We start from the raw sequence: 20,617 nt of genomic DNA on the forward strand, positions 1-20,617 counted from the left end.
GTTATGTGTGGAGCTAAGATGGATATGGGAGAGAGGAGAGAGGAACAGGAGCCAAAAACATACAAACAAACAAAAAAGAATGCTAGGGGAGCTTGCCGTTGGAATGGAGAGATGAGAGACTATGAAATGGAGAGAAACAGAAAGGGGAAGAGGAAGAGAAGAAAAGAATGAATAAACGAAAATCATAAAGGTTAAAGAACCGCAAACTTCCCAGGGATCCCACCGGTGCAGCTATGGCGTCTGGGGAAGTCGCTGTCAGGTGTTGCAATACAGCCTGGCTAGAAGGCGTAGAGGTATACAATGCCCGGTATTCAGGGATCAGAAAGAGAAGGAAGATATAGAGGGATGAGAAACTGAGCAATGAAGAAAGACAAAAAGGGAAAAAGACGGAAAAGAAAACAAAACAAATTAAAAAAAAAAAAGAACAGGAAAGGCCCCCAAAAAAAACAGAAAAAAAAAAACAAGAAATGCTCTCAGGGATCCCTGTGCGCGTCTGTGGAAGCTGAAGGGGAGTTCCTTGCCACGCAGCTCCGCCTGGCCAGAAAGGGCTCCCAACTCAAGAAAAGGAAAAGAAAACAAACAAACAATTGAAAACAAAGAAATGAACAAAAGCCCCGGGATCCCACCAGCGCGGGAGCCCCAACCGGGAAGCAGCTCCACACTCGAATGGAGCTCCGCAGCCCCTCAGGAAGAAGCAAAGATGGCACACGGAGCCAGGCATGCCAGCAAAAGGAGGGGGAGGCGGGGAGAGGCAAGCAAGAAATCAAAAGAAGCAGGGGAAAAAAAAAAAGCAAAACCAGCAGCCAACAAACGGCACTCAGAGAGCCAGCTAGTGCGGGCTGGTGTTTCTGGACAAGAGACTGTGTCCGCGGGAAGCAGAGGAGGCCGAGTGCGGGCGAAGAAGGGTAGAGAGTGGGAAAGCATATATCACAAATTGCCGGCACTCTGCAGCCCCTCAGGAAGAAGCAAAGATGGCGCATGGAGCCAGGCATTCGAGTGAAAGGAGGGGGAGGTGGCGAGAGGCAAGTGAGAAATCAAAAGAAGCAGAAAAAAAAAAAAGCAATACTAGCAGCCAACAAATGGCACTCAGAGAACCAGCTAATGCGGGCTGGTGTTTCTAGACAAGAGACTGTGTCCGTGGGAAGCGGAGGGGGCCGAGTATTGGTGAAGAAGGGTAGAGAGTGGGAAAGTGTATATCACAAATTGCCAGCGCTCTGCAGCCCCTCAGGAAGAAGCAAAGATGGCGCACGGAGCGAGGCACTCGAGCGAAAGAAGGGGGAGATGGCCAGAGGCAAGGAAGAAATCAGAAGTGGAAAAAAGCAACACCAACAGCCAACCAATGGCACCCAGAGAGCCGCCCGCTTGGGTGTGTGGAATCCAAGCAGCCGGCGCTTCCCGGTCAAGAGACCGTGGCCGCGGGAAGCAGAGGAAACCGAGCCGGGGTGAGGAGAGGTGGGGGGTGGGAAAGCACACACCACGAATTACTGGTTGTTTTGTCTCCCACTGGACGCTCCGTGAGGCTGCTTTCTCGTACCCCCGTTTGGTGGTCTCCGATAGGAGTCCAAGGTGGTGGATCCGCGCTGCGTTAGCTGGTAGGGGACCTCTGCATGAATCTCTCCTCGCTGTCCGTTCTCTGTCAGTTTTCTCACTCCATTTGGTCCTTGGCTGAGTTCTTTATCTCTTCATTTGATGTTTTAGGGTTTCAGGATTGTTGTATTCTCTGTTCAGCTTAGTTTTTCAGATCTTTGCTGTGGAGGGACGGCATGGTGCTTCTGCCTAGAGCGCCATTTTGCCGGAACTTCTTTAACCTATTTTTTAACTGGATTATTTGTGTTTTTGTTGTTGAGATGTTGAAGTATTCTATAGATTTTAGAGATTAGACCCTTGGCAGATACGTCATAGCCAAAAATTTTTTCCCAGTCTGTAGGTTCTCTTTTACTCTTTTGGTGAAGTCTTTTGATGAGCATAAGTGTTTAATTTTTAGGAGCTCCCATTTATGTAGTTTAGTTTATCTTCTACTTTTTGTACATTGTTAGTTACGGTTTGTATTCTATTTATGCCATGGATTAGGGCCTCTAGTGTTGTCCCAGTTTTTTCTTCCATGATCTTTATCATTTTAGGTTTTATATTTAGGTCTTTGATCCATTTTGAGTTAGTTTTTGTGTATGGTGCGAGGTATGGGTCCTGTTTCATTTTTCTGAACATTCAGATGGACATTCAGTTTTGCCAGCATCATATATTAAAGAGACTGCCTTTTCCCCATTTAATGGACTTTGGTGCTTTGTCAAAGATCAGCTGACCGTAAGTGGATGTATTTACATCTGGGTTCTCAATTCTGTTCCATTGGTCTATGTGTCTGTCATTGTACCATTACCAGGCTGTTTTGACTACCATGGCCTTATACTAGGTTCAGAAATCAGCTAGTGTGAGGCCTCCTACTTTGTTCTTTTTCTTCAATAATGCTTTGCTTATCCAGGGCCTCTTTCCTTTCCATATAAAGTTGGTGATTACTTTTTCCATCTCGTTAAAGAATGCTGTTGGTATTTGGATCAGGATTGCATTATGTCTGTAGATTGCTTTGGGTAGGATTGACATTTTCACAATGTTGAATCTTCTTATCTATTAGGAGCATGGTATGTGTTTCCATTTATGTAGATCTCTTTTGGTTTGTGGCAGTAGTGTTTTATGATTTTCTTTGTATAGGTCTTTTATGTCCCTAGCTAGATTTATTCCTAAGTATTTTATCTTTTTAGGGGCTATTATAAATGGTATTGTTTACCTGATTTCCTTTTCGAAGTTCTGTTTGTTGGTGTATGGGAATCCAACTAATTTTTGTATGTTGATCTTGTATCCTGCTACTCTGCTGAGTCTTTCTATTAGTTCCAGTAGTTTTCTTGTGGAATCTTTGGGGTTCTCTATGTATAGGATCATATTGTCTATGAATAGGGATAGTTTTACTTCTTCCTTTCCAGTTTGGATGCCCTTTATTTCTTTTTCTTGCCTTATTGCTCTAGCTAGGACTTCTAGCACAATGTCAAATAGGAGTGGTGAAAAAGTGACTACTAAATTTTTACTGCTAGCCCTGACTTTTCCCCTGTACTCCAAATTTGTATATCCAACTGCCTACTCAATATCTCACCTTGGATACCTAATAGATCTCTCAAACCACACTATTGATTTGTCCAAAACTATTAATTTCCACCCCCATCTTTCCTCCTCCTCCCTGAGTGTTTCCCCTTTTATTAAATAACATCACAATCTCCCCAGTTTCTAAGGTCAAAAACCTGGAGTCTTCATGGATTCTTATCTTTCTCTTACATCCCTCATTCTATCCATCAGCAAAGCCAATTAGCTCTACCTTCAAAATATATCTTGTCACCTTACTAGTCCAACCTTCATCATCTCTAGATTAGACCACTACAGTAACTTCCTAACTGGCCTATGTGCCTCTGCTCTACCCCTCACCCACTTTGTCTGTTCTTCACACAGCAGAGCAATCCTTAAAAAATATAAACCAGATCATTTCCCACACCTTTCTTGACCCTCCAGTTTCCTATCCCATTTAGAATGAAATCCAAAGTCCTAACTATAGACATTGGGATTCAATGCCTGGCTACTCCTCTGACCTCACTACCTACCTATCACTTTCTCCCTTGATCACTGTGCTTTAGACACCTGATTCCCTTGCAGATTCTTGGGCAGGTCAGGCAGGCTCCCAGTTTATGGCTTTAGTACTTACTCTTCCCTCTATTTAGAAAGATCTTCCCCCTATATACTCTCTTGGCTTGCTTCCTCATTTCATTCTGGTCTCTGCTCAAAGTGTCATATTCTTAATCTTTCCTGACAACTCTACCCTGTTTAACTCTTCCTCAGTGTACAAAGAACTCTGTCTTAGGCTGGGTTCTCTAGAGAAGCAAAACCAGTAGAGCATACAAATATATATAGAGAGATTTATATTGAGGAAATGGCTCACGCAGTTGTAGAGGCTGGAATGTCTCAAGTCCATGGGTCAGGCCAGAGGCTTCTCTTGATTCAGGTAGCCCCAGGGGCTAGCAACCCAAGATCAGCAGGTCAGACAGCAGGGTTCTTGCTTACAGGCTGCAGAGACTGACGAATCCCAATGTTGGCAGGCAAGATGGCAAGTAAGCTGCTAGCTCGAGTCCCAAGAACAAGTCAGATGAACAGAGCCAGCTATAGGATCCAGAGCAAGCAAAAGCCTTCATGGGCTAGGAAGTCCACCTATATTGGATGCAAGCCACACCCCAAGGAAACTCCTTTTCAACTGATTGCCTGCTCACAGAAGATGCCATCATGGAGGTGATCAGATTATATCAGATCTCATCTTGGAAGTAATCATATCATCATACGACTACCAAACTACACCAAACTGCCAAACCATTGAGAATCATGGCCCAGCCAAGTTGATACACAACCTTAACAATCACGAACTCTTTCCAAAAAAAAATTTTTTGTACTTCTGTGAAGGGGAATATGCTGAAATGAGTTCCTTGATGTGGCCTTTTGCCTCAGTTGTTTGGAAAAACAGCTTGAGAAATTTTTCCCTTAAGCCCTGAGAAGTTACCTTTGCCCTAGATTTCTGCCACAGAAGGTTTGTTACTTTTGTCCAGGTTGATTGATGTTTCCTGGGTAAACTGTAAACAACTTGGTTTTGATACTTTTTGTCTGGTCCTGGGCTTCAGCCTGCCCTGTGATTGGTATGCACTTGCAGGGATTGGTCAAAAGACTATGAAAGTGAGGTAACTTGTAGCCTACATGCAAATAAAGTGTGTGTGGCCTACCAAGAGAAGATTGGTCACTTCATGGCCCTGGTGGGAATGCTATGCCTTGAAATTGACAAGGAGTTTGTGTACTTAAGCAGCCAGCCCCACAGAGGTCTTTTCAGATAGAGAGAAGCAGCAGGAAGAAGTAGGAAGAAAGAAGAAGCAGAGAGAGAGAGAGAGAGGAGGCAAACAACCTCCTACAAGAGCTGTAACACAGGGCAAGGGCTGTAACACTGAAGGCAGAGACAGACCTGGAAGGGGCCTAGCAGCAGTCAGTGGTAACAGATGACAGGGCCAAGAGGAGCCGTCCTGGGGGTGCTGAGAGAAGCATATTCTGAGGGGGCTAAGAGGAGCCTGTCCTCAGGGGGCTGAGAGGAGGCCTGCACGACCAAGAGGAGCTGAGAAGGCTCTCCTATACTGAGGAAGGAAGACTTTGCCTGCATGCTTCCTCATCCTGATCCTGAGCCTGTTGGTCATGATCCCAAATTGTACCCTGTTATTTCCTTAATAAATCACTTACTTGTAAGTATAGTCTGTGAGTTCTTTGTGGCCATTATAATGGATTATCAAACCGAGTAGAGAAGTAGAGAGTGCCTGGGAGGGACGGCTGGTGTCAGAATTGGTAAAAAGGTTGGAGAAGGTATGTCTGACCTCCACTTCATAGGGATCAGCTTTGGGCTGATCCTGGTCATTATCCTCCCCATAGTTAGACAGGTTCTGGTGCTATTACTACTCCCATCATTTTACGGGAAGCAACGAAATGGAGTAGTAACTGCAGGGTAGGGGGGCATGGAGTCATGGGATTATGTGAATGGCTAGATTTAAACAGAGTAGGGGCCTTCCACTTCTCTGACACCAGCTATATGGATCAATGTAATGTATTCCACTTCTGTTTTGACACCAGCTGCACATGCAATACTTCTTCCTCTAACCCTAACCACCCAGAGCTAGGTCAGACCTTACAAATTAAAGGGTACAGTTCTCCAAACTGCCAGGTCTGCCCAAGACTTCAGATACTAGTTGCAAGCTTGGGAGTCCAGCCAACAACCTCACTTTTGACCTGCTGGCTATAAATCTGGGTAGTCCCCTTTACTCAGCTGTAAGCCTGGCAGTCCCTAGCCTCTCACTGCTGACCTACTGGCTACTACAGCTCCCTCAGGTTCAATAATTTGCTAGAATGATTCAACAGAGCTCATGGGAAACAATATACTTATGATTACAGTTTTATTACAGCAAAAAGGATACAATTCAGGACCAACATAAAGACGAGACACGTAGGACGAGGTCTGGGAGGATTCTCATCATGAAGCTTCCATGTCCCAAAGGACAGGCTACCCTCCCACATGCAACCAGGAAGCCCATGAAGCTTCTGTGTCCAGAGTCTTTTTTGGGGCCTCATTACATAGGCATGATTGTTCATGTCCCACCTCTCCCTGGTTGATATCACTCAGCGGTCTTTCTGGGCTGCCCAGCCCCCACCCAAGAGGCACTTAATTAGCATAAACTCTCAGGTATGATCTGGACGCCTCATCAAAGACACTCAATTACTGGGGAATTTCCAAAGTTTTAGAGGTTGTCTCTTAGGAACCTAGGACAAAGATCAGATTCTTTGGGTAAAGTTAATGTAAACCTCACACAGCCCCAGCAAGCTTCTGAAGGTTGGAGCAGAGATATTTTGGGTATCAGAAAGATTGTTTCAGCTCAGTGGTGTGTGTGTGTGTGAGAGAGAGAGAGAGACAGAGAGAGAGAGAGAGAGTGAGAGGCTTATTATAGGTGGAACAGTAGTTTAATGCAATACAACTTGCTCAAACACTTGCATAGATCTGTTTGTAAGTGGGTGTAGATGACAACTCAAATACAAGGAGTGATTTTTTTCAGCATTTTCTGAGTACCTACAATATAGTAGGGGCCCTGGTTGCACAGTGGTTAACAGCTATGGCTGCTAACGAAAAGGTCAGCAGTTTGAATCCACCAGCTGCTCCTTGGGAACCCTATGGGGCAGTTCTACTATGTTCTGTAGGGTCTCTATGAGTCAGAATTGACTCGATGGCAACGGGTTTTTTTTTTTGGTACTACACAGTAGGTTCTGGGAGACAGGATAAATACAAGATGTTTGCTTTCCTAAAGCTCTCATGGATTTAGAAGATTTGTAATTATTATTAGGTACTTGGGGACATAGAAGAAAGAAGGGTCGATTAACATTAGATGGGAATCAGGGAAGCCTTGCAGAGGAGGTGACATTTTAGATGAGCTTTGAAACAGTAGGCCCTTAAGGAGAGAAGATAATTTTGGGCTGGGAGGGGGTAAAATGAGCACAGTTAGGAGATGTGAGAATGTATGCATAGAACAAATGCCGCATAATAAGAAATAGTCAAAGATGAAGCTCTTTTTCCATTAACCAGAAACAATATAGAACTACTGAGTTCTACTCTGTCAGGGTAGACACCTGGGTCTCCTTAACGGCAGCAAGAATGGTTTGAAGAAGAACTGAAATGGTAATTCTTTATTAATTTTCTTCTTTGTTAGAATAAGTATATGAGCTGCTCTAAGGATTTTTGCTATTATTTGCTCACTGAAGAATACTGTAAAGTTAAAAAGCCTTATCTAGCTTTTTCTGGTATGCTATTAGAAAGCATTAACCTTAGTAACCCCGACTTGTCTGTTCATATAAGGTGCTTTCAGTGGAAAGGCTGTTTGAAATCACTCCTTATCACTTCCTTTAGTACATTATTTCAAATTAAATGATTTTAAAACCCCTCTCTTTCCTACGACATGCTTTTGAAATAGCTGTAATTCCTGTATAGATTTTTAGAATGAGGAGTTTATGACCCTGGTTCATGGGTTATTGTGTAGACAAAGTAAGATAAGTCATAAAAAATGGTTAATACAAGCTTGGCACAGTAGCCAGGAATAAATAAATGTTAGTGTTCCCCCTTAGTCTCAGCTTTCTTTTCATCACATTTTTCATTCTTTATTCCTTAAATCGCATTGTAACATCTATGTGTAAAATGCATCCTCTGTTCTAAGGACCCCAGAATCAGGTGAAGCACTCAAGTTAATACCCACCAATTTAGCCTCAGTGTGTGCCTGTGCATGCATTCAGAAGGCCAGTGGCCAACCCAAGCCTCTAACTTGAGCCTTGGAAGGGGCTCAAAGGAGCCAGCTGTGGTTCAGAGAAGGTGTGGCTTCTTACAGCCCTAAGGGCCCAGCAATCCTTTCACCTGAGTGTCCTTGAGTACGGCATTTTCCAAAGAAGTGGGAAAGACATTTATTCATTCATTCATTTAACAAATATTGGTAGCTGCCTACTGGTACAAGGAGCTGAGTAAGAGAAGCAGGACCAGGGAAGTATTAGAGAGCGTGGCTTACTTCCGCAGCTGCAGGTGGTTTGGCATGGCTGGAGGTAAATATATTCTCAGTTTTTGTTGAGGCAAACAGAACAAACCAAAACCTGAGCGAGAAAAGGAGGAAATACTCCAAAGGTAATTTGTGTGTTGGTGAGAATTTGTCACTTCTCTTCAGGATTAGTCAGAAAGGACTAGACAGTTCTTTCAAAAGCCTGGTAACTTCCTTTAGGGGACTGCCAAATTGACTAATCTATTACTTTAACACAATGGGTCCCAAACTTTACTTTTCAGTAGAATCACCTGGGGAGCTTTCAAAAACTCTGATGCCCAGGCCACACCCCATTACCAATTACATCAGAATGTCTAGGGAGTGGGAGCTAGGCTTCAGTATTTTTTAAAGATCCCCACGTGATTATCAATGGACTGCAAAATTCTGGAGTCACTGCCTTAGGGCATAATCTAGTATTGTTCAGTTAAACACACACACACATCCTTATTTTGGTTCAGGTTCCAAGCGTTTCTGAAACTGTTTTTGCTCCTTTCCTGCGCTGGGGGCGGCTGTGAGCAGGAAGAGGATATGGTGTCACCCAGTTAGGAGATCCCACTTCACTAAACCGATTAGTGTAGGTTGCCAGCGCTGCACGAGCAGTGGATTTTTGCTTTGTCATTCTGACTTTGGCTGCTAACCCGGCGGCTCAGAGAAGGGCGCGGCTTCTTGGAGCTATTACATACCAGCAACCCTTCACCTCAGTTCGCTTCAATCCGGCGTTTGCCTGGGAGTCAAAGGTGGCTTTACTCCTGAGGAAGAGCCTGACGGCTGACTGTTCGCACACAGTAAGCTCTGCGGTACTTGAAAACGGACAAAGCGCTACGCCTGTAGCATGTGAGCACGTTGGGGACTGTTTGCTTGCAGAGAATGTGAGCTTTGGGTCTGTCCGGTGCATTCTGAATCCAGGGAAAGGGGAGATATTTTAAGGCGGGTCTGAGAAGGGGGATGAGGCTTTTCCAGAGCAGGTGAGCTTCTTGGCAGCGTTCAGAGATGAGTTTCACCTCGGTCAGTTAATGCTTCAGCATATGGGAGGGGAGGCTTGCACCCTGTTGACCGATGGTTTCCTTCCTCTTGCTCTTGCTTGCAGAATATCTGAGAAAATAGGTTTTTGTATCATTTCTTAGTACACGAGTCTTGAAATGTAAATAATAATCTGATTAATAGATTGACAGATCCTGGACATCATTAAGAAAGTCGAAATGTATAAGAATGTCTTTCCAAGGAATTTTCACATCATTTAATCCTCAAATTTGAGAGGTTCGCAAAGCATATGTAATCACCATATTTTTACAAGTGGGGGAAAGCAAGGCTTAAAAAGTCAAGTGACTTGCCCAATTTGACACAGATTATAAAGTGAGGCAGCTAAGACTAGAGTCCAGTGCTTATTATCTCGGTGTATCAGGCAGTACTGGGTAGTCGTTAAGAGCATAAACCTGAGCCACATTGCCTGGGTTTGCATCCTGGTTTTGCTGTTTCCTGACTAGCTTTGTGATCTTGGGCATGTTACATAGCTTTCCTGTGCCTCAGTTAATCTATCTGTGAAATGGACCTGGGGCTTGATAATACCTACTTCAAAAGGCTAGTTGTGAAGATTAAATGTTTAATACATACAAAGCACTATGGAAGTGTTAGCTGCCATTGTCATTATTGTTAACATTAAACAACTATACGTTTGAGTGTTGATTTTATCTCATGAATGGGCCTGATGTCAGTGTAACTGGATTTTGTTTTTAATTCTATCACTGACTAATTCTCTACCTGAGTTCACCCTTTGTAAAACTGGATCATTAGTTCCTGGTCTCATCTAGAATTTTGATGCATTGCCTCAAAGTTCTTAAATAAAAGCGCCCCAGATGGGCAGTGTTGGTAATTTTGCCCCGAGGTTTCAGATTTCTAGAAAACATTGGAAGTTGGATTTTGGCATTCGATATAGGTGCACTGTTCAAAGCCCAATTAAATGGGGAGGCATGTTGTGAAAGCTGAGAAAATTATGTCTTCAGTTCTTACTGGAAAAAGAGGACGTTTAAATTGAGCGGAGACTTGCCATAATTTAACTGAGCGGAGCACTGACGTTTCTAGCTACCCTTGAGGCCATGTTTTCAGTTAATACAGAGGTTGACCAGGTCCAAAATCCAAGTCTGACAGGACTCTAGTCATGGTCAGAAATGGAGCAAGTCATGCTAACTTGCAGGGGAGTCACCGTGTTGCCCGAGGGCACACAGTTAATGAATTGGAAGGCCCCGGGCCCCGGAAGCCCCGCCCCTCCGCGGTTCCCGCCTCGGTCGGCTGGAAGAAAAACCTTACAGACTCGGCTCTCTGCTTTTGTGCCACAGAGGACCGGCAGGGCCTGGAAGGAGCGCTCTCGGAGTTGACCTTGGAAACCAAAGTGCCCGTGGTGTTTGTGAAACAGAGAAAGATAGGCGGACATGATCAGACCTTGAAGGTAGGAGATACTAACTTTTCTTTTACCACCTTAACTAGGAATGAGCTCATCGAGCCCATTGTGGTGGCAGCTTCCTGTTAAAGCCGGTGTTCTGTGAACGAACCTCTAAATGGAGCCCATCTTTAGAAAATGACAGACACTGGTGGGATAATTAACGTGTTAATCCAAGTTGATCAGACAATGGGTAAATTTCAAAACGGGAATATGTAACTATTTTCATCTTTTACAATAAGTTTTAAAAATGCGCCCCCCATCCCGCTCCAGTCAGTCTAAATAACTTAAAAAATTTTAGCGGCTGTGTAAATTTCTGATTTTGAGTTGTTTAGGGAAGTACCGAGGAAGGGGAATCAGGAAATTCTTATCCTCCTCAAGTCACCCCTGTCTCTTCCTCTTTAATTCCCCGGGTGGGGTGGGGGGGACCCCAAAACGCCCGGGCTTCACTGAAGAAAGCAACCAGAAAATTCCTGGGGTCAGTACATTTCCCTTCAGAAATCTCTTTTTGTTAGCCCAGAGCTAACAATGGAGTGGAGAGAAAAGGGAACAAGAAATCTTCCTTTTGGTTCTTGGCATGATGGAAATCCCTCCTTAGGACCATCCACTGAGGGCTGGAAAAATGCTTGGAGGCTAGATGCATGTTTAAGGCTAGATGCCAGAGTGATGTCCTACATCACTTGTGGTTGGTTACCACGTTAGAAAGTTTTAGTCCTTACCCATTTGTATCTATGTAATTTTTAAGAAATGGAACTCATACGTGAACATTGTCTACTTAGCAGTAAACCTGAGGCCTGAGTTAAATGTAAAAATATGTTTAGGTGTGTGTGCTTTTAGGAAATTGTTAACAGTTTACATTTTTATGTACTACCTTTTCTTCTAAAAGAATATTTCTTAACTTTTGAAGAATGGGTATAGGGAATGGAGCTAGATTTCAAAGACAAATAGCAAGTGAATGGAAAATAATTAAAGGAGATAAAAAAGACTTGTGACTTTATTTAAAATATAGTGTGTCACTCAGACCTTTAGTATGCAAGTAAAACGAGACAAAAGTCTTACTATTCCTTTCCGTCTGATTATTCTCTTCTATCCACCTGTGTCATAAACTTACGTGTTAAAAGTTATACGGGCATTTGATCTTAAATAATTCTGCTGATGTGCCTGGTTTTAACATCAGTGGGAATAAAAAGAATCATCATTTTTATAAGCTTTGGAACCTACTTTGTTAACATGATTTGATGTTTTCAGTTCCATATGATCATTGTTAATTTCAGATATTTAAGGAAGTACAATACCATGAATGAAGAGCAAACCACCAAGGCATACTTAAAACAGAGATCACTTATCACTTAGCACATCTCTTTTAAGTGAATTTACCACTGTCCTGTGTATCATTTGGTTTATTTTTGTTTTTGATGAGTGCTAAGAAATGGAAGAAGAGACACAACAAGGTAAGGACGACCAATTTGAAGTATGTGTATTTCTAGCCAGTTATTAATCCACATTTGCTGATAAATCTTTAGGGAGCTTTGGGTTTGAGTGGAGAAGTGCCTTTTGAGTACTCATAGAAGTTGGGTTGTAATCTTAAAGTTCACACCTTTAAGTTAAAAATTGAGGCTTCATACTTTAATTGCTGCATAATCAAATAATGGAGAGGAAGTCTTTAAAATATCCTCTTTGCCTTTCTCTTTTTAATATTGTTCCTTCCCTTCATCTCCATTTTCCCCTTCTCCTCAATAAATAACAACAACAGCATAACCTACCTTGCTTTCAAAGCATACTGTAGAAGAGGGAGTGAGAATCCTAATGGCACGATCTGGTGAGCCTAGATAACTACCTGAAGGATGAAGGCTTTAAAGAAGTGTGTTTAAAAAAAAAACTGTAGAATTTTCTGGAGTGCTTGTTAAACATGCATACCTGGGCTTTACCTGAGTTCTTGTTGAATAGATACTCTTTATTTTCTTTTTTAAAAATAACCCCACTCAGGTAATTCTTATGAATATCAAATCTGAGACAGCTTTACTGTATAGAGTACTTTGGTCAAGATCAGTGGATTAAAATAATTAGAATTGGGGAAAACAAACAAACGACTACTCTTTAATACCCAAAAGATACTAGTTGGACAAACGCGGCAGTCGGGTTGACTCCAACTCATAGTGACCCTACAGGACAGAGTAGAACTGCCCCATAGGATTTCCAAGGAGCTGCTGGTGGATTCAAACTGCTGACCTTTTGGTTAGCAGCGTAGCTCTTAACCATGGCACCACTAGGGCACATGGTAACTCAACAGGGGTGTAACACTTCATAACTGCATGGAAAAATAGAGAAATATGCCATCTATGGCCAGGGGTTGTATGTCCATGTGTAAAATTGGAACTGGGGAGCTGCTAAATGCTAAGACCTATGAATAGAGTTCCTATTGCTCAAAGACATCTGACTTTCATAAACATCTCAGTTTTGAAGCCCAAGATTGCAAGTATTCTTATAGGGAGTCTTGTATGTAGATCAGTGTCTCCAGGATTCCAGAGTTTTGAAACCACTTGTATAAATGACCACTGTTAGTGTTGAGATGGAAAAAGTAAACTGAATGAAAAAGTACTTGTTGAAATACTAAGTGTCAGACAGAGTTAAGACTTGGTAGTTTAAGGTAAATTGTCTTGAAACTGTCTTAAAACTAGCAACACAGAATTTAGATAATTTCTTCAAGGCAATAATAGGAGAGATGACAGACAACACAGTGCATGATTAACATCCCAATGAATGGTGCAGTAGGAGCTCCGATGTGATCTGTGATCCTGTGATCGTATTGTAGTCAGGTTCAGCGGTCTGACATTCCAGCCTAGGGAGGTAGATACTGAAAAAAAGGTAGATCTCCTTTCAAGTCTAACTTAAAAAGTTACTAGGAACCAGACTGTTAATGAACAGACATCAGGAAATGAGTGGTAATTGAATAACTTCCCAGCCACTCCCTTTCTTTCTCAATACTCTACCAAACTCCCAAAACTCCCAGAAAACTCAATTTCTTTTGATTCTTCAAGATAATTCAGTTTCCTGGCTGGAGGAGGGGGTTAGGGGGGTGGTTAGTAGTGTATCCACCTTTGGTTTGGTTTACGGTTGAGACCTGACAGGGAAGATGGAGGAAATAAACTGGCTCCTTGGGTAGTGCAAATGGTTAACTAGCACAGCTGCTAAGCAAAAAAAGGTTGGAAGTTCAAGTCTACCCAGAGGCACCTCGGAAGAAAGGCCTACCAATCTACTTGATCTACTTCTGAAAAACCAGCCATTGAAAACCTTACGGAGCACGGTTCTACTCTGACACATGCAGGGTTGCCACGAGTTGAAATCAACTCAATGGCAACTGCAGGTGGTGGTGGTAGTGAAGGCTTACCTTAGTAAGAATTTGGAACTTTTAGGGGTAAGAACTACAAACAAGATTTAAAAGAGGGACGGCTTGTTAGGACTGTGAATAAATTTATTTGGTATGGATAATAGTAAAATTTTACTGGTTGACTCCACGTTGAAATCCAGTACTCCCACTTCTACCAGGTGACAACACAAACCTCTTCTTTCCTGGATATCTGTTCTTTACAGTAGCTTCGCTATTCTTTTGGTGGTTCAGGCTTCAGATTTGCTCTTGCCTTTCCTCTCTATTCACTTAGCAGGACTCGACTGTTTTCCCACACATCTGCCAACTCCCTCTATTGAGTTTTGCCCAGACTATTTCAGGTACTCTATCCTGTTGCCTAAACCATTTCAGCAGTCTCTAACTGGCCTCCCTTTCTGGTCCTTTTGCTGCCAGAGTCATCTTCCTGATTGCTATTTCACTGCCCCCAGATCCAAGATAAAGTACACATTCCTTAGCTTGGTATTCTGTACCTCCAGGGTCTGGTCCCAACCTGCTTTTCTGGTTGTCTCCTGCTCTGCTCCCTCACTTACTGGAGGCTCCTAGGAATGCTGACTGTTGCAGCTGTATTCCCTAAAATTTCTCTCCTTTGTTCTGTTCTTTATTTCAATTCTTGACTTCTTTTCCTGCCCAAACCCACTTTTTCAGCTGCTCCTGTTCAGAGTACAGGGTAAGGTTTGGCCTCCTTCCCCCCTCAGTTCTCCCACAACATTCACACAAATCCTTGTCTCTGGAGAAGGAGGAATCCTGCCAGGGATAATTTTTTGGCTTACATGTCAAGGGTGCAGAACTGGTCTTAATCTTTGTGTCTATTAAAAAAACAACAAAACTCGTTGCCATTGAGTCGATTCTGACTCGTAGTGACTCTGTAGGATAGAGTAGACCTGCCCCATAGGGTTTCCAAGGAGCAGCTGGTGGATTTGAACTGCTGACGTTTTGGTTAGCAGCCAAGCTCTTAACTACTACGCCACCAGGGCTCCTGTTAATGATAGTAGCAAACTTTCATTGACCACCTATTATGTGCTAGACTCTAAATGCTGTAATACTTAGTTGAGGGCATCCTCACACCAGTCCTATGAAGGAGGTGGTATTATCCAGTTTTATAGATGAGAAGATGGAGACCCTGAGAATTTAAGCAACATGCCCAGAGTTACAGAGCTAGTCAAGTGGCAGAACCAGGATTGGAACCCAGGCCTGTCTGTGCAAAGCTCAGACTGGCGTGCTCACAGTTCTGGCACTCGACCTTGTTACTGCTATTAGGATACATGCCTGATCTCTCTGATGTGAATGTATGCTTATGATTCAGGGCTGAGCCCATGTGAATCTTGGTATTCCTAGCATACCAAGTGGGTTGGCATGTAGCGGGCTGTCTTAGTCATCTAGTACTGCTCTGACAAAAATACCACAAGTGGATGGCTTTAACAAAGAGAAGTTTATTCTCTCACAGTCCAATAGGCTACAAGTCCAGATTCAGGACATCAGCTCCAGGGGAACGCTATCTCTGTCGACTCTGGAGGAAGGTCCTTGTCATCAATCTTCCCTTAGTCTAGGAGCATCTCAATGCAGGAACCTCAGGTCCAAAGGACGCACTTTGCTCCAGGCACTGCTTTCTTGGTGGTATGAGGCTCCTGTGTGTCTGTGCTCGCTTCTCTCTTTCGTATGTCAAAAGAGATTGGCTTAAGACACTATTAAATCTTTAGACCTCATCAGTAGTAACCTCATCATAATGATAGAGTTTACAACACATAAGGAAATCACATCAGATTACACAATCATACAATACTGGGAATCATGACCTACCTAAGTTGACAGATATTTTGCGGGGGACACAATTCAATCCATGCCATAGGCATTCATTCACTTGCTGCTTGCTGAATTGAACTACATTCCTCTGTGCCTACAAAATTGCACATTCCTTTAGTACAGGAATGATAACCAGTTGCCATAGAGTTGATAACGACTCATAGCGAGGGCAGAGTAGAACTGGCCCATAGGGTTTTCAAGGCTGTAAATCTTTAGAGACAGACTGCCACATCCTGTGGAGTCACTGCGGGTTTAGACTGCTGACCTTTCGAGATAGCAGCCAAGCGCTTAAACACTGCACCACTAGGGCTCTTTACAAAGAATGATACCTTTTTGTAAATATTCATTAATAAATGGATGGTGGTAGGGCTAGAGGAGACTAACTTAATTAAGGGATTGAGTTGCAAGGTGTCTAATTTCATTGAAAGTGGGATATCTCTATCAGAGACAAAGTGCTAAGCTGTTCTGAAGAGATTCTAGGCAGCATATTGGGAAGCACAGTTAAGAATTTCAAAAAGCTTATGACAGCAGCCTGCCCATCTTCAGCATTTTATGCAGGTGTGTCCAGGTCAGTTGAGAACAAAGTCACATATCTATTTAGTTACCAGTTATTGAGCATCTGTGTTCTCAACATCGGTCTGTTGTTGTTGTTGGTTGCTGTGGAATTAATTCTGACTCTTGGCAACACCAAGTATGCAGAGTAGAACTGCTTCATAGGGTTTTCAAGGCTGTGACCTTTGGGAAGCAGATCGCCAGGCCTGTCTTCCAAGGTACCTTGGTGTGTTTGAAACTTTCTGCTAGTGGAGCGCTTAACTGTTTGTGCCACCCAGGGATTGTATTTGTTATTTCTTTCACAAGTTTGCAGGGCAGTTTACATATTTTAAAATACGTTTGTTAACAAATGTTTGTGTATGATTTTTAAAAACAATAGTTGACAACCATTCTATGGCAGAGTAAGACATCCAGTGTACATACTCATTTTACAAATGAGGAAACTCAAACTCTGAAGAGGATAAGTGGAAACTAATAAAGCACATTTTTTATCTGAACCCAGGCCTCCAGAACCAAGTTCCTTCAACTCTGCTACCTTTCAGTGCCACATCTCAGTATTTGTCTCCCTAGTCGTTCTAGCAAAATGATGCTCCTGGTCATTGCTGACTTCTGAGTTGTCCCAAGAGAGTTTTGACAGCTGGCTATTGTAACCTGAAACAATCTATTCTCTTCATCGCACATCCTTATTTAAGTTAGTTTTTCGATGCTTGGCAAGTTAGCCAGCCCTGGGTTTTCTGAATTGTCAGTTAAGTGTATGACTTTGACCACAGAGCAAGGGTGTAGGTTTTACAAACTCTAAAATTATGTCAGTGTGTGAATCCAAATTATTTTGGAAATAATGCCCCAAAGGGTTTCCAAGGCTGTAATCTTTTTTGTATTTACTTTGTTTTTTAGGTGAAAGTCTACAGCGCAAATTAGTTTTTCATTCAAAAATTTTTTACACAAATTGTTTTATGACATTAGTTGCAATCCCCACGATGTGTCAGCACTCACCCTTTCCCTTTCCACCCTGGGTTTTCAGTGTCCATTTGTCCAGTTTTCCTGTCCCTTCTTGCCTTCTCGTCTTTTGGGCAAGTGTTGCCCATTTGGTCTCGTATACTTGATGGAACTAAGAAGCACGTTCCTCACGTGTTGTTGTTTGTTTTGTAGCCCTGTCTAACCTTTACCTGAAAGGTGGACTTGGGGAATGTCTTCAGTTCTGAGTTAGCAGGGTGTCGGGGTATGGGGGCATAGTCTTGGGGGTTCTTCCAGTCACCATCAGACTAGTAAGTCTGATCTTTTTTTGTGAATTTGAATTTTGTTCTACATTTTTCTCTTGCTCTGTCTGGGACCCTCTACTGTAATCCCTGTCAGAGCGGTCAGTCCAAGGCTATAATCTTTTTTGGAAGCAAGCTGCCACGTCTTTCTCCCACAGAGTGACTGGTGGGTTCGAGCTGTTGACCTTTCGGTTAGCAGCCAAGCACTTAACCACTGTGTCACCAGGGCTCCTTGTAGTAGTAGTAGTCCTATCTTAAACATGAGGAAACTAGAGACTGATAGGATAAGTAACCTGCCAAAGATAATTCTAGTAGCTGATAGATCAGGATTTGAACCCCAAGTTTATCTTCTTCCACTGTCCGTGGTTATCTTAGAAACTCTTATTTAAAAATACAGATCTGCCTTCATCATAGCAAAGTTTACCTTTAATACTAAAAAGCAAAGCAAAGCAGAAATATGTACACACAGAAACATAACCTTAAAGGAAATTAGGATGAAATAGAAGTTAGATAATATCTAACATCCTGCTGCTCAGACAAATCAGACTAGGGCTTTTACCACATCTCTTCAGAGTGAGGTGAGAAAGCTGCTATAAAAGTTCAGGGAGGTAGCTAAGGGTAGGATAAGCATATAGAGTACAGGATTCAAACTTAACTGGTTCCTGAATTAGACACACGAGTCTTTTAAAACTCCACCTGTTGGAGGTTAGTCCTGCAGTTAAAAACCCCACTGGAAAAGATAGTGGACCCTATGTGACTTTTTTTCTTACTTGACCATAGGGAGACCTAAAACATGTCGTTCATCCCATCATGTATGTGTTGAGCACTAGTGGTTGTGGAAAGAGCTTAAGAATGCTTGGACGTAATGAATTTGAACTTCTAAGAAGAAAACTACAGAATAATACAGGAGAAAAGACTAAAGAGAAGAAGAAGGAATGGACGGCCACATTATGCCCTGGACAGTAACTCCTGAAAGAGAATAGGGGAGGAAGGGAGCTCAGTTTTCTCAGGCATCAAGTTGTGTCTCATGGTGGCCTGAACTGCTTTTACAGCATGAAGAAAGTAGACCTTCCTGATTGCTTTGAAGTTCCAGTGCACATTTGCTTTGTGGTTCCGGTCGGAGAGAGGTTTAGCAGTTTAACTTGAAACGATGTGTGCTGTTCATTCTTTTCAAGCCGCATTTAAATAATTGTAAGAATTAGACCTTAGATTAAAAAATTCTTCCTTCATGTTAGTTGTTTCTTTGGGGGAAAAAGTTCTTTTGGAAAAAACAATACAAATTCTTCAGTCATGTAACTTTTCATTTTGGTGGTCTTGTCCTTGTTTGTTGTTGTTAGGTGCTCTCGAATTGGTTCGGATTCATAGTGACCCTGTGTACAACAGAACAAAACAGTGCCTGGTCCTGCTCCATCCTCACAGTCATTGTTATGCTTGAACCCATTGTTGTAGCCACTGTGTCAGTCCATCTCCTTGAGGGTCGTCTTCTTTTTCGTTGACCCTCTATGTTACCAAACATGATGTCCTTCTCCAGGGACTGATCCCTCCTGATAATATGTTCAAAGTATGTGAGAAGTAGTCTTACCATCTTTGTTTCTGGTTTAGCTTCTTCCAACACAGATTTGTTCATTCTTTTGGCAGTCCATGGTATGTTCAGTGTTCTTCGCCAATAGCATAACTCAAAGGCATCAGTTCTCTTTCAGTCTTCCTTATTCATTGTCCAGCTTTTGCGTGCATATTAGGTAATTGAAAACACCATGGCTTGGGTCAGGCACACATTAGTCATCAAGGTGACATATTTGATTTTGACACTTTAAAGAGGTCTTTTGCAGGAGATTTGCCTAATGCATGCAATGCGTCTTTCGATTTCTTAACTGCTGCTCCCATGGGTGTTGATTGTGGATCCAAGTAAAGTGAAATCCTTGACAACTTCAGTCTTTTCTCTGTGTATCATGATGTTGCCTCTTGGTCCAGTGGTGAGGATTTTCATTTTTTTTGTGTTGAGGTATAATCCATACTGAAAGCTGTGGTCTTTGATCTTCACCAGTAAGTGCTTCAAGTTGTCTCGGCTTTCAGCAGGCAAGTTTGCATATTGCAGGTTGTTAATGAGTCTTCCTCCAATCCTGTGCCATGTTCTCCTTCCATACAGTCCAGCTTCTCAGATTATTTGCTCAGCATACAGATTAAATAGGTATGGTGAAAGGATACAACCCTGACACACATTTTTCCTGACTTTAAACCACTCAGTATCCCCTTGTTGTGTTCAGACGACAGTCTCTTGATCCATGTACAGGTTCCTCATGAGCACAATTAAGTGTTCTGGAATTCCCATTCTTTACAATATTATCCACAATTTGTTACGATCCCCATGGTCAAATGCCTTTGCATAGTCAGTAAAACACAGGTAAGCATCTTTCTGATATTCTCCGCTTTCAGCCAGGATCCATCTGACATCTGCAGTGATATCCTTGGTTTCATATCCTCTTCTGAATCCGACTTGAATTTCTGGCAGTTCTCTGTTGATGTTAATGATATTGTTCAAAAATTTCTGCATTCCGTTGGATCACCTTTCTTTGTAATAGGCACAAATAGGGATCTCTTCCAGTCGGTTGGCCAGGTAGCTGTCTTCCAATTTTATTGGCATAGACGAGTGAGTCTTCCAGTGCTGCATCCATTTGTTGAAACATCTCAATTGGTATTCTTTCAATTCCTGGAGCCTTATTTTTTGCCAGTGCCTTCAGTGAACTTGGCCCTCTTCCATCAGTACTGTTGGTTCTTGATCATATGCTGCCTCCCGAAATGGTTGAACATCGACCAATTTTTTTTGTTAGAGATTCTGTGTATATTTTTATTTTATTTTTTCCTGTACAAAAATTTATACATACATTGTTATATGACTCTAATTGGTCTCCCCATACTGTGATGGCACACTCCTCCTTTCCACCCCTGATTCCCCATGTCCATTCAACCAGCTCCTAACCCTCTCTGCCTTCCC

At 42.5% G+C, this 20,617-nt stretch overlaps 1 protein-coding gene across 5 annotated transcripts in view; it reads left to right on the forward strand.

The window, feature by feature from the left end:
* Positions 1-20,617, forward strand: part of TXNRD1 (thioredoxin reductase 1) — a 109,819-nt gene that overhangs the window by 32,440 nt on the left and 56,762 nt on the right. The window contains exons 1-2 of one of the 5 annotated variants that reach the window (XM_023728990.1): positions 8,772-9,046; positions 10,511-10,620. Coding sequence is in view for 2 of the 5 variants with exons in the window: in XM_023728988.1 (XP_023584756.1) it covers positions 10,333-10,620 (288 nt within the window). In the remaining 3 variants the exon portion in view is untranslated. Of the gene's footprint in view, positions 1-8,771; positions 9,047-10,136; positions 10,621-20,617 lie in introns of those variants that run through there. The other 4 variants (XM_023728989.1, XM_023728992.1, XM_004373777.2 and 1 more) reach the window with 4 other exon arrangements.

This window comes from Trichechus manatus, unplaced genomic scaffold (assembly GCF_000243295.1).
Source record: "Trichechus manatus latirostris isolate Lorelei unplaced genomic scaffold, TriManLat1.0 scaffold00027, whole genome shotgun sequence".
NCBI classification, from domain to species: Eukaryota; Metazoa; Chordata; class Mammalia; order Sirenia; family Trichechidae; genus Trichechus; species Trichechus manatus.